We start from the raw sequence: 16,924 nt of genomic DNA on the forward strand, positions 1-16,924 counted from the left end.
CAAAAACCAAAAAACCGAAACCCAAGCAATCCACAACAATATATGTGCGCCCCAGCTTCTAAGGAGCTAGTATCTGACTGACTTTTATTCCCCAACTTATTTGCCATACAACCACAAATGCTGTTATTGCATTTAACAGATGAGAAACTCAGTTGTGGACGGAAGCTCCCAATAAAGCAACTTGTTTTTAATGAGCTATAGAATTTGGGTCCATCTGAACCCCCTCCCTGATCAAGCCCTTGACTTTTTGCTTCTTTACACAGCGACACAAACCTAGGCTTGCTCTTTTATCAGTACACCAAGTGCTGTAAAGAGACTTATTCAGCTTACTTCTGCTTTAAAGCCTTTCTTTAAAAGCACATGCCTATCTGGGATTTGGGGACCTAGCTAACTCTGTGTTTAGCTGGTTCTGGAATGACATGCACAAATGGAAACAGCATTTATATGCAAGTGATTCAAACAGACTTGTGGCAGAAGCCAAAACTTAAGCTAAAGCTTCCCAAATCACTAGATCATTGTCAGAACATATTTTCCTCTGGATATAGGTGCATAGCATTTACTCTTTTACTGAAGACATTGAGATTTAAAACAAAAAAAGCAAAGCAGTTACCAAAAGAGAAAATTAATTGGGCTAGAAAATGTAAGTGTCAATTTTCTTAATTTTTCAGTATTAATAGTAAGTTGTTTCTGTTTTAAATCATCAAAGCAGTACATAGTTTTGAAATATTAGCCATGTCATTGAAGATAGACCATAGTAAAAATGAGAGCTGTGCGTTTCTATCAGTGACCAGATATAATGAGGCTACTTGTAGTACTGACTTACCATTTATTTGAAGTGGAAATAACTCTCTGCAGTACACTTGTATTATTGTTCCTATTTTCCTATAGCAACAAATCACACGAGACTTCTCTTTTCCCTTAGACTTTTATCATTCACCTGTTGAAATTGCAGAAGACATTAAGCATAAACAAAGAAGATTGATCTCCTTTCAACTTGTGTTAACAGGGATATAAAAATAACATCCCAAATACCAGGGAGAAAAGCATGTGGTCATAAAATATCCACTTAAAAGCCAAAGAGGTGTTGACTCAACACTTGAAGAGGACTTTTTTATATATATACACACACATATACATATATATATAGGTATAAATATATATATATACACACATACGTATATATGTACATATATATATATGTATAAAACCAGGAAGGAAGTTCCTGAATTTCAGTATAAACAGACACCTCTGAGGTGGAGAGAGTATTGCGGTCATGTCTTTAAAAGATTTCACTGATATTCAAATGGATTTTGTGTGTCTTGCATGCTGTTGGAAAAATCTGACAAGAAGGCTTATATAAAAGGTATATATAAATCCTAGTCCAACCATGGAGGGGAAATCTCCTTGAATTTTCCAACATATCAAAAAGGTAAAGGACCATCTTATCTATTAACACTTCTCATTTTGCAAAATGTCACTAAACAGACTTTTCAGAAGAGCTGAAGAGTAGAGCCACAGTTTACCTGGGCATCATCTTACTTTTCAACAACTCCTAAATCCCTGTCAACAGATAAAGAATCTCAAGATATTGACTAATCTTATGAAAAGAAATGAAGGTACCTTAGACAAGATTGTAAATACCAGATTTTTATTCCTAAATGATATTGTTCACAAGCCTCGGTTTGAAGAAAGGAATCAGAAAGCCAGGAAGCCACAACTGAGGCTGAGTTAACACCACTGAAATAGGCTGCCCTACCTCATGCTTAGTTCTCACAGCAGTCCCTAGTTGCTACATTTTTCCCCTGCACAGTTGTTAGAGGGGAGAAGGTGGCTCAGGCTACCCAAGGCAGCCCACGTTATGCTGGTAGAGCATTGTCATGGCAGATGAAGATTGGCACTCACCTATCTGGAGAAAACACTACATAACAATCTCATTTCTTGGGAGACAGTCAGCATGATGTAAGACACACAGGGAAGTCACCATACCACTTAAAGTGCCCATACTTGTGTTCTGTTAGGTGCAAAACCCTGGCAGCATATCATAGGTGTGTCCTTTGATTTCTCAATAGATTGTGCCCGCAGACTGAGGAATAGCTAGTACTTAACCCCCTGGCTTAATGCAGGGGAAAACACTAAGCATGAAGTCACTGACCTATCAAGCTTATATGTTCTGCATTTTCCCTTGATTCCCATGCTGACATATTTACATCTCATTCCCCAATATCACAGCTCCATGGCTTTAGTCTTCACCTACCACAGGAATAACAAAATAAGACTCCTTTAGCACAGTAGCCTTCTCTATTGGAAGAGAGACTTGATGCACAGCTAGGGACTTGACATGTCCCTCATCATGAAGCCCACACAGGTTTTTCCAGAAATGACAGTAAAAGACATCTACTACAGATATGCTTGACAGGTAACTGGAAGACAGACAAGACTTAGAAACATGAACTTGTAACTAAAGCACAAACTGTTTAGTGGGATCACTGTACAGATGTTGTAGAAACAGAGCTACAATCTTCTAGACACCATGCTTTTTCACAAAGTGCAAATATATTCACAAAATAGTTTCTTGCTCAAGTTAGCCTTCACAGAAATTCCCTGTGGTATAATTCTATTTAATATAAAGTTAAAACACAGGCATCCATTGTTGTATCTTTAGCCCTGAGGGATAATGATTCATGCTAAGCAATAGCTTTCCTTAGAACAGGAAAATACAATATTTAATCTGAACCATTTTCATGTCACTGTTCAGATGCAAAGAAGAAACCAAGAAATTTTCCTCCCATTAAAAAAAAAGAAAATCGACAGGATAATCTAACAGGAGCTACTAAGCATTATGTTCTTTAGTAAGGAAGAATCCTTAACACTTCGTGGATAGAGTCCATATATTAGCGTTATTACTACTACCAGTCTTCACTAAAAGCTTTTTCTCCTTTAGGCTGACAGCTTACTCAGCTAAGCAGTCACTGATACCTGTGAGTGATCTCCCCCCAACTAGGGAAAGCAACTTGACATTGCAGAGCCACAACACTCCTGCAAGATCTACAGTTTACAGCTTTTCTGTCAATAGCCACTACAGGATCGAGTATGTTCGTCCCCATCTTGCTTTGAAAAACACTTTGTCTTACTGACATTAAGCTCCCTGCAATCCTTTGTTCATACTGAAGCTTTAAAAAAAGCTTAAAGTGATTTACAATTGACTTCACACCTGTTGCCATCCTCCTCCCCCTACCCCAAATCAGATGCTTTCAACTGCGAAGTGACTAGACACAAGTTTTGGACATGTTAGCTGAGCAGACTAGGTCAGATGCAAGTCACAACAAAAGACTAAGAGTTCAACACTGTAGAGGAGCACAAGAGAGCAACACACTAATTTAACTTAAAGACAAAGATACATCTACTCTGGTTAGCTGACCCTTTTCTCAGTAGATACCATCAATGTATTTTCCCAGTAGATATTTTTAAGATATCCTCACTTGTAAGTCTGGACAGGCTGTGCTTGCTTAGGCCACCTAACTGCAACTTCATAAAACTAAATAGTTCTTGCTTACTCTCTGTCAAAAGTCAGTGTATTCACCTACAGGGAGAAGAGACACAAAGAAGTCAGTTACTTTACAACAGCAGTATGCTTGGTATTTCAGTAGTGTAATTTAAGATTGACACCAACCTCTCTAGTCGTTTTCCTTCCTAACAAGGACTGCTCCAGATGACGCTTGCCCCTGTGGATGTGGTCCTGCACTGCGGTCTAGTGAGACATTTCAGCTTTTAATTTTCTGTACAGCACACACTAGGAGTAGGAGTCTGTCATCTGACACAGCTCCTGAGAGCATGTGCCATATTGCTGAACAAAGATTCAAGAGCAATTTGAGAAGTGTCTGTTTTCTTACCAAGTCTGTGTTTCCCAGGATTGCATCTCCTTGGACAAAGAAAGCCTGAAGGCTGTTGCGTAATGCTGCAGATCACCACATTGCAGTGGAAATACAGCTACAAGACAAGAATATTTATATTATGTGCAGGGGAGTCTTATTTGGCAAACACTTGATTTGTGTACTGACCCCAAAGGAGATGAACTGAACACTGTTAAGTGGCTAGTCTTTATTTACTACTCTTATAGTTATGCCTTCAAGAAGGTGGCTAATAGCTCCAGACAACACCTGGCCAGCTGAGATCTTACACAGCATTTGCTGCATGCACTGCTCCAGCCTCACATATCAGGACTGTCAACAGCACATGACAGGCCACAGAGACATCTCACCTGCTCTTGTAACAGAGTTGTGCCTTGTACAAAGGTGAACATCCTCACTTCAAATCTCTTTAGGTGCTGAGGAAATTTTACTCTGAGGCTATAGTTAACTTCGTGGAAAACTGTTCTGTAGGAGTCTTTGCTGTTTTCACACCTTTTTGGGAAAGTGAAAGACAACATATTTAATTTATACCTTCATCACTTCAACTGGATCTTTAAACAAGTCAAGGAGGTGGGCTACAGAGGAACTTCCCTCTCTCTATTTTCTTCTAGCCATCAGGGTATGGAGACACCCTCCCCCATTCACAGTCCCTGCTTTTGGCCACAGTCAGGGTTGCTTCTTGTTCTTTCTTTCCAGCTGGAAGCTGTTAGCCAGAATCACTTCTGGCCACCCCCATGACCTGCTGCCATCAGAAGGCATAGCCACTGTGCTGACACCAACATGCACTCCACAGCCTAGCAGCAATTGCACAGTTGGGACAAAACAATGCATCCAAGCTGATTTCTGTCCTCTTCCCCTTTCCTCCCAGCTAAGGTAAGGGGCCTTGTGCTGAACAGTTACCAAATACAGGAGGGAAGCCCTCCTTACCCATTTATAAGGATGGGCCACTGCGGAAGGCTGTCCTGGCTTTGGGAGTTTGTAGCCCAACAGTCATCCAGGTTTAGTTCCAGTCTTGCATCTTCAGGCTGGAGCAGTTCAACTTCAAAATACAGTGCCTCCCTCAGGTATTTTACCACAGGATATTCAGATTCCTGATAAGGGTCTGAATAGGATTTCTCTAGAAGAGAGTATTGATGTTAGAGTTTCCTTTTTGCAGAGTAAGTATTCATGAACTCTCTGCTTCAGTCTTCTTTCTACCATCACTTTAGTACAGTAATGATAAAATCTGGAAGAGCATATAGATGTCAGCAGACGGGGATAGGATGATAGAAAAATAAGAACTGGTAATGAAAGTAAAGATCTAAACTGTATTCCTTGGCTCCGAGTATCCAGAAGAGAGCCATTCCTCCTTCTGCAAAAACCCGTTGGAGCAAGATGCTCATTCAAAACTGTCTCTGAAAAGATACTAAAAAAGTGGCATCAGGGCCACCGCAGTCAGGGCAAGTGTTCACTTAGCCCTTTCTGCCAGTGTAGTTACCATTTTACAGCAGTATTACTTGTAGCTTCCTTCTCTGTCACAGGTTATGATTATTACGGTCAGTGCTAACTCTGCTTAGCAACACTGAGGGAGTTGATAGGGAAGAGAAGCTGATATCACACCCACTACACAAAACTTTTAGCATGCCCAAACCAAGCAGAAAAACCACATTTGTGTCAGTGATGACATAAGTGTCTGTCTGATCCACTATAGATACTTGACCATTTGTATTGCATTCTGGAATGGAAAATCTGTGTTAGAGACCTTACAGAGGTTTCCACTTCATCCTTGGAAATATTCAAAAGTCATCTGGACATCGTCCTGGGCAACTTGCTCTAGGTGGCCCTGCTTGAGCAGGGGGGTTAGACAAGATAACCTTCAGAGGTCCCTTCCCACCTCAACCATTCTGTGAAGTCTAGTCATAAATGTTACCTTTGAAAAGTTTCAATGAAAGTGCAAGAGCGCCAAACCCTGGCTTAATACTGGGTGGTGGGTTCTTCTTAGATTCATATCGGACATCAACAGTCTGCTTGATTGTGTACAAGCATACAAATTTCAGTCTGAGGGAAGAAGTTTAACATTAGATTTTAGAAACCAAAATACCTCAGACAACTGTCTTCTAGGGAATGATACTTACTGATATACTGGTGTATCATTGCCAGGTCTGAAATAGAGTACATCATTTTCGTATGTCATAGTTGTGCTATTGAACTGAAAGATACACATCATTGCAAACAGGACAGTTACATTAGAGTTTACTTTGGTTTTGACACAATATCCACATCCCTTCACTTGACTGGCAGGTTGCCCTGAGCACAGTATGCTTCAGAACAGCCAGAAATTACTGGCCAACAGCCCTATGCCTACTGAACTAAAGCTGACTACAGCTGACAGCTATGCAATAGTCAAGAAGAAACAGATTATTAGCTACTAATACCTTGAACATGACCTAACACCCCAGAAAGGAGTGCACTGGGCCTAAGAGATCAGTAGTTTCTGTTGACAGAATCAGTGTCTAACATAAGATGCAACGCTCACAGAAGTAAGCTGCTTTTGTGGTGACCTGAATTTGAGCATGATCTGATCCTTTGCTGTTTTGTCTGTTTTCTATTTATGCAGTATGCAAGTGGTAGGAACAGGACCAACTGTAGGCTTGGGCCAGGTAGTCATTAGCAACACCTAACCAGCTTTTGCAAGGCATATGAGTGTATATCAACAGTGTAAACTCCCATTCAAGTCCATTACTAAACAATTCAGATGTGTCAGACTGAAAGCTAGTTTCAGAAAGCCTTGAAAACTGTTTTTGCCAAGAACTTCTGTCCAACTGAATTTAGTACCCTCAGAAAAGGAGTATAGATATATTACTTATCAAGAAGTCAACTGTGACCTTGCAGCTTCTGCTCAACTCTGAACCTCTGACAGTTCTAGTAATAACCCTGCCCCAATGCAGTGGAAACTTCACATGACTAAGCCCTTACCTTTCTATTTGTTCCACAAGTGTTCACATTGAACTTGAAGGTTGCAGTCTTCTCTGTCACTAGACTGGGTTTGCACTGTCTGTCCCTCAACACAAGCAGGCTAGTGTCCACGTCTGCAATTCCTACTAATTTCACTGCAGTAATAACCACAGTGCCATTGGGCAGGCACTCTGAAAGAGAAAATACAGTTTTTCATACAAATCAGAACTCAAGCTCCTTTATTCTGTAGCCTAGCACAACAAAGATGTTCTGCATGGATTTGCTAGCAAGTATTTTTGGCAGCTCACAAGGATTAAGTTTTGAGCAAGACTCTCTTCAGTACTAACACTTGATTTTCTTCAAACTAGCTGCCAGTAGGATGTGCAGTACATGGGTGAAGTCTGATTTCACTCACCTTTTTCCTCCCAGGTGGTCTCACTCCTCCCAAAGGGACTTTTCTAGCCAACATATTACACACATTCAATCCAGATGAGTAGCTTTGGAATGACTAATTTAAAAAATGACCGTCCCTACACCTAACCCCCCCCTCCAAAAAAACCCAACCCCCAAAAAAACCAACCCACCCAAAACAAAGACCCTCAAACCAACCCCAAAACCCCTTTAAGAGCTTCATGTTTTTGGAGGTGTGAGGGAAAGCAGAGTTTCCCACCTCCTTTCCCCTCTCCTGTACTAGACAGGATAGTCAGTCCAATATGTAATTTGACTTGCCTTGTGGCATATTACTTTGTAGGAAATCTGACAGGCAGATAGACTATCACACAAGTATAAACTCTAGAAACATTTCAGACTGCTTGGGCTTGTGTGACTTAGTTATGCAACTCAAAGAGCATTAATAGCTAATCCCCAACATGTTATTACGTATTAGCTCTGAAGGTGAAAATCTGCAGGAAACTGAGAAGTCCCTCCTGTTAGCCAAGGTGATGCCATCCTTCAAGCTTAAGTGGAGTGAAGCCTTTATTCCAGAGGTATGAAAATCCTAGAGATGACAGTCACAGGTTAAACAAGAGAATAAAGACACACCGTTCAACTAAAGTATGCAAAAACTAAGAGGGCAGGTTATCACAGGCCAAAGGTAATGGTGCTTGATCAAAGTCAAATCCACAGGATATTTTTTTTTAATCTAGAAACCAACACAATGAGCTTTTTCAGTCATTTTGCAATAGAGTGCAATATAAACTCCATTGCATGTACAATTGCCATTAAAGCTAGTTCAGCCTTAAAGTGCTTGCAGAATGTTTTTCTTGTTGTTGTGGTTTTTTTTTGTTTGTTTGTTTTTTTTTTTTTTTTTTTTTTTTTTTTTTTTTTCCTTGACTACTTCTGTCACTATTAACCAAGGGAAATTAAAGTGTTCTTCCAAGGGCAGAAAATAGTCCTTCATTAATCCTTTGAAGCTTATCTCAAAGGGAAGTTTTATTTTATGACCTTCAAGGACATACATAGTGTATCATATTCATACCTCACAGCTAGAGCATGCTTTTTAATTGCTACGTGCTGGCATCCTTACCTCATAGTTCACATGGGAGGAAAGGAAAGGGACAGAGATTGCCCAGTGAGTGCCATTGTCCCTCAGGCTGTAGTTGTACTTCTGCGCATCCTCTGGGGTCAGGTGCCAGTCTGAGATGAAGGGTAGCCAGTTTTGGTCCACATTCCCACGAGTGATAATGAGCTGAAGGTTCCTCCCATCACAAAATCCTCTTGCACTGGGCAGTACTGTAATACAGTCAAGAGTCAGCCAGCATGCTAGCTGTCATCAGTTTAATAGGGCTATTTAGGACTGACAGTATCCCTGGCTGAAGTAAGCCCAGTTAACAGCTAAGTTCACAGCCAGGTTGGTACAGTTTTACTGAAGTTCCACTAGTTTACCTGCATCTTTAATAGCGGACACTGTTATGACGGGGATGGTGAAGGTCTCACTTGTTGGATGGGTTATGAATGCAAGTGTAACATTCAGGGTATATGCTCTCATGTCCACTCTCATGTACTAGGAAAATCATATTTAGAAATAAAAATCACCAAGTAATATCATCATTTCTATACCATGGTGTGCTGCAGTGCCTTAGTACACACCTCTTTCTTAACACTTGGTGCATCAAATGGGACTTGTATTACATAGGCTTTGCTTCCATTAGCATATCTGATCTCATATGTTAGATATCCATGCTGAATGGCTTCAGCTACAGCAACAGTTGCCCCCTCAATGGTTAAGTTCACAAGCTCCACATCTGGGAGGAACGTTCCCACGGTTACATTCATTAGCCTCGCACTCAGATTTGAGTCTGAAAAGGAACGCAATAACATTAAGCTCTTATCAGTACCAAAATCTTCAGTAAATTCCATGCTAGGTTACTTACTGTTGGTTATAGCAAGTTCTACTTGTTCAAATGGTGTTTCTATTTCCTTGATGATAGTATGTTTGGTTAGTCCCCATTTGTTATCTTCCCACTGATGTTCCAAGAACAGGTTGATGGTGTATTTTGCCCCATGCTGTCCACTGCTCACAGAAGTCTAGAATTTCAAATCAACACCCTTTAGTATAACATGATTTTACATTAAAGTTGTGTTGTAGCATCTCAAGTTCCAGCTAGAGCTACAGCTCCAAACAGTTGTTCTTCTCAGCTCTGTGGCCCTGTTTTTATACTGGGAAAGAAATCTGCAAAAACACACCACCTGTGAGGAACCATGAACTCTTAAGTGGCACTTGCTGTATCACTATTATGGGCTCTATTTTTACCTAAGGGTTTAGATTATCTCAGAAGACTTCCTTTGAAAATTGTCCCCCATTCCCAAGTTTCAAAGCAGCAGAGGACTACTTCACCAGTGAAAGGGCTCCTCCCGCAACTTCCTTTGAAGTACAGTTGTTACAACATTTGCCCAGGATTCAGTTCACTCCGAGGAACTAGATTTAGATGTATAGTTTCAGCCCATCCCAGTATCCTACAGTCTGGTGGACAAATGGGTTGTTCCCATTCTCTTAAATTGTCTGTGTAAAATACAACAGAACCCACACATGCTTTACAGTCCAGTTAGGACTGTCTCCAGGGAGTATGATGTCAGGACTAAAAGGCAAAAGCCCTATATTAACCTGAGGAAGGAGACAAATCAATAGTTCTGTATAGGATTCTGTCCCTCTGTGCTTGTAAGAAAAGTAAGCACCACTTTGTGAAAAGTTTCAAGAGCTATCTTTGGTCAAGGCTTCTGGGATTTTTAATATATACTTTTTTCACCTTCACCCCTATCCTTTATTTGGAAGGAACGGGGTGAAGAATTATTCCTCTCCAGGAGAGGGGAAGGGAAAAGAAAAAACAAAACAAAACAACAACAACAACAAACCCCAGAGAGTTTGTTGCCTGCCACCTAACATAAGTCACTAACCTTGTAATAACCACCTTCTGCACCTATTGGTATCTTCATCGTAATTGCATTTAAGTCATTTGATAACACATATTTCCTGGAAGCCATTTCTTTGGCAGAGAGTTTGTGTAGATCCACACCAGCTTCAACCAGCACATCCTTAAAGCTAGTTGCTCCAGCAGAGAGTGGTTGAATATACTTTGGAACAGTCCAGATGATTGTTTTGTTAGCATAGTCCACACCATCTTAAGGAAAAGATATGAAAGCTGTCAGCTCATTACTCTAGTTGTAAGTCAGTCCCTGTACATTTGAGCATTGGAATATGGGACCACATTTCTCACCTACAGGACATGCCACAGCAGTATCCACCACCAGGATCATCCATTGCTGTTTGTAAAATGTACTTGATCTCACTGCAGAAAAGGTAATTCCCTGAGCCTGTAGGAAGAGATCTAGTTAGACATACACATCCTGGCAGCTTGCTGGACTACAATGAGCATACTAACCTCAACCAGCTGAATTTGCACAGCAGTGTATGGTATTCGCAGCAGAACCCTGGTATCTGTGGTGTTGAGTCCATAACCTGCACTCCAAGCATCGCTCACAAGCAGAGCCTTTTTTTCTTCTGGCTGATGAAACACTATTTGCCATATTGAGGCTTCTCCTGTTTTTGCCTACCGAGAGAAATTCATCAGCAGTTTAAACATTCTCTTCAAAGTAACTTCTTATTTACTACATTGAATGATTTATTGTATTCAACTGCCCAGCAGATTTGTTGCCTTATTCTAAATGCTGCTAGTGTGATACTGCTCAAGCTTTCCCAGAAAACTTTCCATATTAAGAGCATTGGAGGTTAACTGCAACACTGCATTGCAAATATAGGGTCCAAGAAGAAAAAAGCCTATCCACAGTTCACTCCTGGGCCATGAGGTCTTAGGGACAGTTTCTGTTGCACAGTCGCTTGCCTGGGGAAGACTTGATTTCTAGGCTCTTTGAGGAATTTGTTTCCATTTCTTCCTCGGAGACATGGCCTACAGCTGCCCATATTTCTAGTGCATAAAATCTTTATGCTAAAACCACTTGGTACAGAAATTCTGCATTTCTTACTTAAGTACTTTTTGAAAGGACATTTTATACTGTGCAGACATAGAATAGAAGGATGTTGTGCCAGAAGTAGCACTAACTTTTACTAGGAAGAAAACCTGTAGTTTTACCTCTGGAAAAGCAAGAGCCCAATCCTCAGGTTCATCTTGAATGAAGTCTTTTACAGTCTGTGGAACCTCCCTCCTGACAGAAACCTGAAAGGAAAAAGCCTCTGTAGGGGGTTTGCTGGTGGCACTTGTTTACTTGTCTCCAACACCCTATAAGTCTTCTTCAATACTTTCAGAACAGTGTAGGATTGAGAAGGGAGACTAGCATTTCCTAGAGGGAGGTTCCCAACCCCTTCAAGTCAAAAAAAAAAAAAAAAAAAAAAAAAAAAAAAAGCATAAAATGCCATCATGCATGGCGCATTATTTATAGTCTACTTGATTTCAGCTTCTTTTTATATTTAGCATATGTTCCCTTTCCTACTTCCAGTTAAAGCCCATATCCTCTCCAAAGCAGAGTCTTTCCCCCTGCCAGCTCTCTCTCCTCCCCAGCAAATTCAGTAGGGAAACTTCCTTCAGAAAGTACATATTTCTGTTATAATCTCAAATAAGATTTGTTGAGGCAACATTCAGTGAATTCAAGCCATTAGCTCAACCTTTTGAATGCTATTTCACAACTTTATTGGCTATTAATGCTGGCTAGTAGGCTATATCAGCATAATATAAAATGTGTCAATAAACCTAAGATGCACTCTGTGCATTCACTAGTGAGCTGTTCATGGTGGGGCATTCAAATTCTGTTTCCAATACACATTCCTAGCATCTATAAAGCTTCCAAAGAAAGCATTTTAGAATATTTACCTTCTTACCTTAAGTACCTTCCCATTTGTGCTTCCAGCACTTACCTCCATGTAGTTACTTTCACATACTAACTCTCTTGGACTCCATGGGCCATAATGGCAACTTGCACTTTTCAGATGAGTTTCAGCATTTTTCATATTGGGAGTATGTGATGCTTTGATTTGTATAGTTACTGTGAACACATCCTTCTGCACGGACACAGGAAACGCTTGCTTGTTAGACCAATTTCTTCTAGTTAGACACCACCCACCCGTGTGAATGAAGAGTAACTTATAAAATCCACCCACCAGCCTCTGCACAGAAGGGCAACTCCATACTGAAGCATTACTGTTTTCTACTCGGTTAACTACATAGGCTACATGCCTATTGGTGTATAGCTGCATAGCAACATAAATACTTTGGGGAGGAGCTTCAACCTTTTGCATAGCCCCAGAGCCAGACAAAAAAAAAAAAAAAAAAGCTCCCTAAAATATAGCTGATCTTGTGTTTTATGACATAGTAGCAGTGAGGAAGCAACATAAGCAGTCAAAGCTTTTGAGCTTTTACCCTAACGTGTCTCAGACAGTAAATACTAGAGCAGAGCGCAACACAGCTGCCAGGCAGAATTCCCTATTCCTATCCAAGAGAAAACAGTTGCCCTTCAAGGGCATATGTGATAAGCTTCATGTGTTCATCTGTAGGACATTCAATGTCAATACCATAGAATATTCTCAGACCTTTGGATAAGTTTGAGGAGAATAAAATAATTTCATGCTAACAGATGTTCAAGATATTACGACACCTCAATTAATACCTAACAATAATTTGGTAATCTTTTGCACAAAGGTCATGTATAACAGCACTGTAGTCAAAATGCCTATAATAGACTTACCTCTAAGTGAGAATGGCAGCTTAGTGCAGAAGCACGAAACTCAATGTTACTCCAATTACTGTAAGTTACTGTATAGCCACACTGTGATGCCATGGCCTCATCTAGCTCCCAGGCTACGCCAGTTTGATCTATGGGTGATTAGCAAAGAGCAGTATTAATGAGTATAATTCCTGCTCTGCAAACTCCCTCAGCCACCTGCCCCTGTCCCAGGGTTCAGCTGACCCTGCTCCAACACAGCCCAGCTGCATGCCCTGGGCTCAGACGCAAGAGAGAATTGCTAAGTGGTGAAAATGAGCTGTACCAAAGTCTATGGAAAGTAAAAAAAAGGTAGAATTACAGACAGACTGAGACAGGGAACACTAGCAGCTCAAGGACTGAAGATGAAAAAAATATCCAACATGTAAAGGTATTAAATCTGAAAGGGGCAAAAAGCCCAGTAAGCACAGAACAGTCAGTTAGGTCATCAGTGTCAAAGCTGTCAGGATTTGCAGATGATGACAGCCTAGCAACATCAGGAGTCTAATCTGTGGCTGGCACAGGCCCATGTTTCTCTCTGATGTCTACCTGGCCAACAGAGTCTCTTCAAGGGTCTAATCAGGATGACAAGCACACTAAAGCTTAGCTTGGATTTTTCTAGGGTACAAAACTGTCTTTGTGGGCTGCTTTTTTTTTTTTTTTTTAAATCTCTCTCTACCAAAAATAATTGCTCTATACTTTCAAGCTGTACATATCCCAATTGCAGAGTGTCTTTATGTATGGATGAAGACACTTGAACAAAAACCATACATTAATTGGGTTTTTACACAAGTTTAACATTCTAGACAGATGGATGTTATGGACTATATCTAGTTAGACAGCTAACTAGCATGGATAACTAGTTCAAGGCTGAGTTTACATTTTATGCATACGATCTTACATCTGATTATGTTTATAGCCCAAAAGTTATTTCACTCTGCCCTTTCAAGGCACTCTGTGGTGCTTTTCACTCAATGCACCACTTGTTGATTACTAAGCCCATAGCCAGAGGGCCCAGCTAATTTTTCATAACTTCATTAAGAATTTATATGCCTCCACCAGGTCCCTTAGCTGTAAGCAAAGAAAGCGGAGGGCCACTAGTGCAAAGTCAGTAATGTAGTGCAAGCTTCAGCTAGTGACTTTTCAGAATAGTATGTGCTGTTACTGGGGAATATTTTTACCAGGAAGGAAATCCACCAGCATTAACATGCCTAGAAACTACCATGTACATTTTAATTTGAGACCAAAGACAGCCATGACTAGACTTGATATTGCTAAGTTATCACTCAACAAGACTATAGGATAGGCTATACAGAAATAAAGGCAGCATTTGGCTGTTACTTACAACTAGGTGCAACCTACTAAGCTCTGTGATTTTAGTGTAATCCAGGGAATTCTAGCATAGGAGGACCTCAGAATTTTAAACATTTCACCATGTGTAATTTCCTCTCCAAGTTCTCCTATATCGACTTACCAACAACAGAAAAAGATAAGTATTTGTCCTGAAAGTATTCTGCACTCAGTGTTATACGCAAAAGGTTCCCCAAGCACTCCGAACTCATGGGTCCTGTGTTGAATGTATTGAAAGGCTAGTAAGTAGGGGATTAAAGGTAACATACAAACAGAAATTTGTTACTTCCCAGACTGCTTTATAAAGTCAGTGTTGCAACAGTCATATTCTAGCACATCTAGCCAGGAGGTGTTAGAGGTTTTTTTAAACCAGCAATACTTCCAGGAGAAAAGCCAGCTCTGAAATTAGTATTCCAATAGTAACTCTCTGGTCAACTGGCAATGCCACCTGCAGCAGCCAGTCACGGAAACAGGATTTTGGAACAGGGACAAGAAAGTACTGAATTGGCTACCCCAATCTGAACACTTTGAATGGAATAAAACAGAAGAAGAAAGTTAAGAAAGTCCCCCCACCTTCCTGAAAAACAGAAAAAAAAAAAAAAATAGAAAACCCAAACCCTCAAGCAAACAAAAGAAAAGCCCCAAAACCACACACACCTACTCACAAGAGGAGCCACAAGCCAACTCAGGATGGGGAGCAGCTGCATCAACTACCCATCAGCCTACCCTGTTCACTTCCTCAAGTACCAGTAGCAGAAGCCAGTTGGCTCATACTGGGAAAGGACCACACAGAAGCAAAGAGGATGGCTTGAGAAGCTCAAGTCCCAGGCTATCACCACAGCATGAACCAGGCTATGCCTGCCAAACCTCTTAAAAGTAAGTGCAAACTATTCTAAATGTAGGACTAGAGACCAGGGAAGACTTTTCATTTGACATATATTTCTAATAAACTGGGATTTGTTGTTTCAAACAGAAGTTTCTATGGCATAGTGAGCTAATACCAACCAGATCTTTTATAGTAAGAGTGCATTTCAAGGGCTGAGAGGATCCTTTTTCCTAGAGAGTTCAGCACTATACCCTTAAGTTAACCAGAGGCGCAACTCCCATGTCAGAGCTGGTCATACTAGGGAACACCAGAGAGATGCTGGCGAACATGACCTTATTCTGCCCATGTTCCAAGCTACCAACTTGATTCAGTGCAGAAGCTATATAATTGCTCCAAGCTGGATAAAACCTCCTCCAGTATGTTTTTACTTTGATCTTTGGTCAATGCTAACATGTTTATACAGCACATGCACCGAGTAGGGCAGACAGCACTAGAACCAGCTCTCTGTATCTGCTGTTTTGGGCCCAACTCTGTTTTGTAAGGAAGCAGTTAAAGCAGACAGAAGTTTTGGTTAAGAAAATTGTTTCTTCTCAGGCAAAGCACTGATACCTCTATAGTAGTTAAAAAACCTTACCTATTGTATGGTCAATAACAATAACTAGGCTCAAGAAAACAAGAACAACAATAAAGTCCCTATTAATTCATCAGTGCTTGTTACCAGAGTGAGGAAAGGTAGAAACATTTGCTAAATATGATGGTACATAAACCTAAAGAGTGGCTGTGAGCAGTTACCAATAGACACCTCTGTTTAGAGTTTCTCAGAAAAATGTGCAAATATGGCTGCCACAAGAGCTTCAGACACTTCTGAAGCACACACACAAACACAGATATCACCTATGAAAAAGCCTGGAAATTGTTATGTGAAAGCAGTTTACAGCAGCATTACCTGATCTGTCTTGGGTCCATATTTCAGAGATCAATATCCCTATTAGTAACAACCTATAAGAGAAGATAGGCATTAGCAGCAGCTTCAGCTGTGACAACAGCTTGCTAACAAGTTTCTGTGCTCAGAAAGTTCCAGTCTGGATATTAAACTATACTTAAGTTTAGAGCAATAGGTCTAGACTTGGAAATGGCAAAGTAGTCACCACTAGAAAGTTAAGGAAGGTAAATCAGAGAAGTTAATATATTTGATGCCTTAGGTAAGACCATTTATGTTTAGCAGCCATGAAACTCTCACCTCTGCACCAGACTCAGCTCCATTGTGCATTCCCTCAGCCTCTACCTGTGGTGCTTTTTCCCTTTATAGTCACACACAAACAAAAATCTCCTTCATTAGCTTTGCATAGATATCAAAGCCTTTCTGACTTCCCAGAGTCTTAGGTTAAATAGAAAGACTGCCACCTTTATACTGATGAAACTCATTTTCAGCTGTTTACCCTCCTAACAACAGACCTATAATTCACGGCACCTGTTCATTTGCTTTACTGGTTAAATCTGCTCCATTTGATAGTTGCTAGCTCCCAACTAGCAGGTTGTTAGGGGGCAGTAGGATAACTGGTGTTGTTCTGGTAAAGCATGTGGCAATTCTTTGTTTCAAAATTATTTTTCTTCACCTTGTCCCCTCTGTAGGGGATTTTGCATAGCTTTCCTCAGACAGCTGAAGTCTGCTAGAGGCAAATGTGTAAACTGCAGCTTT

General features: G+C 40.6%; 1 protein-coding gene across 1 annotated transcript; it reads right to left on the reverse strand.

Annotated features, from left to right (window-relative positions):
* Window positions 1–3,560: 3,560 nt before the first annotated feature.
* On the reverse strand, window positions 3,561–16,488 carry LOC309587379 (uncharacterized protein; the record flags this gene model as incomplete). Its single annotated transcript, XM_082305497.1, has 21 exons — window positions 3,561–3,580; window positions 3,891–3,987; window positions 4,259–4,400; window positions 4,836–5,025; window positions 5,818–5,945; window positions 6,023–6,096; window positions 6,864–7,033; window positions 7,722–7,839; window positions 8,368–8,573; window positions 8,727–8,844; window positions 8,931–9,139; window positions 9,215–9,368; window positions 10,236–10,459; window positions 10,556–10,652; window positions 10,721–10,888; window positions 11,429–11,512; window positions 12,208–12,351; window positions 13,035–13,162; window positions 14,524–14,616; window positions 16,172–16,224; window positions 16,466–16,488. 21 exons carry the CDS (start codon window positions 16,486–16,488, stop codon window positions 3,561–3,563), a joined length of 2,640 nt encoding a protein of 879 aa, XP_082161623.1.
* Between the last annotated feature and the right edge of the window lie 436 nt (window positions 16,489–16,924).

Source organism: Platalea leucorodia (assembly GCF_965183815.1).
Source record: "Platalea leucorodia genome assembly, chromosome: 3".
Classification (NCBI taxonomy): Eukaryota; Metazoa; Chordata; class Aves; order Pelecaniformes; family Threskiornithidae; genus Platalea; species Platalea leucorodia.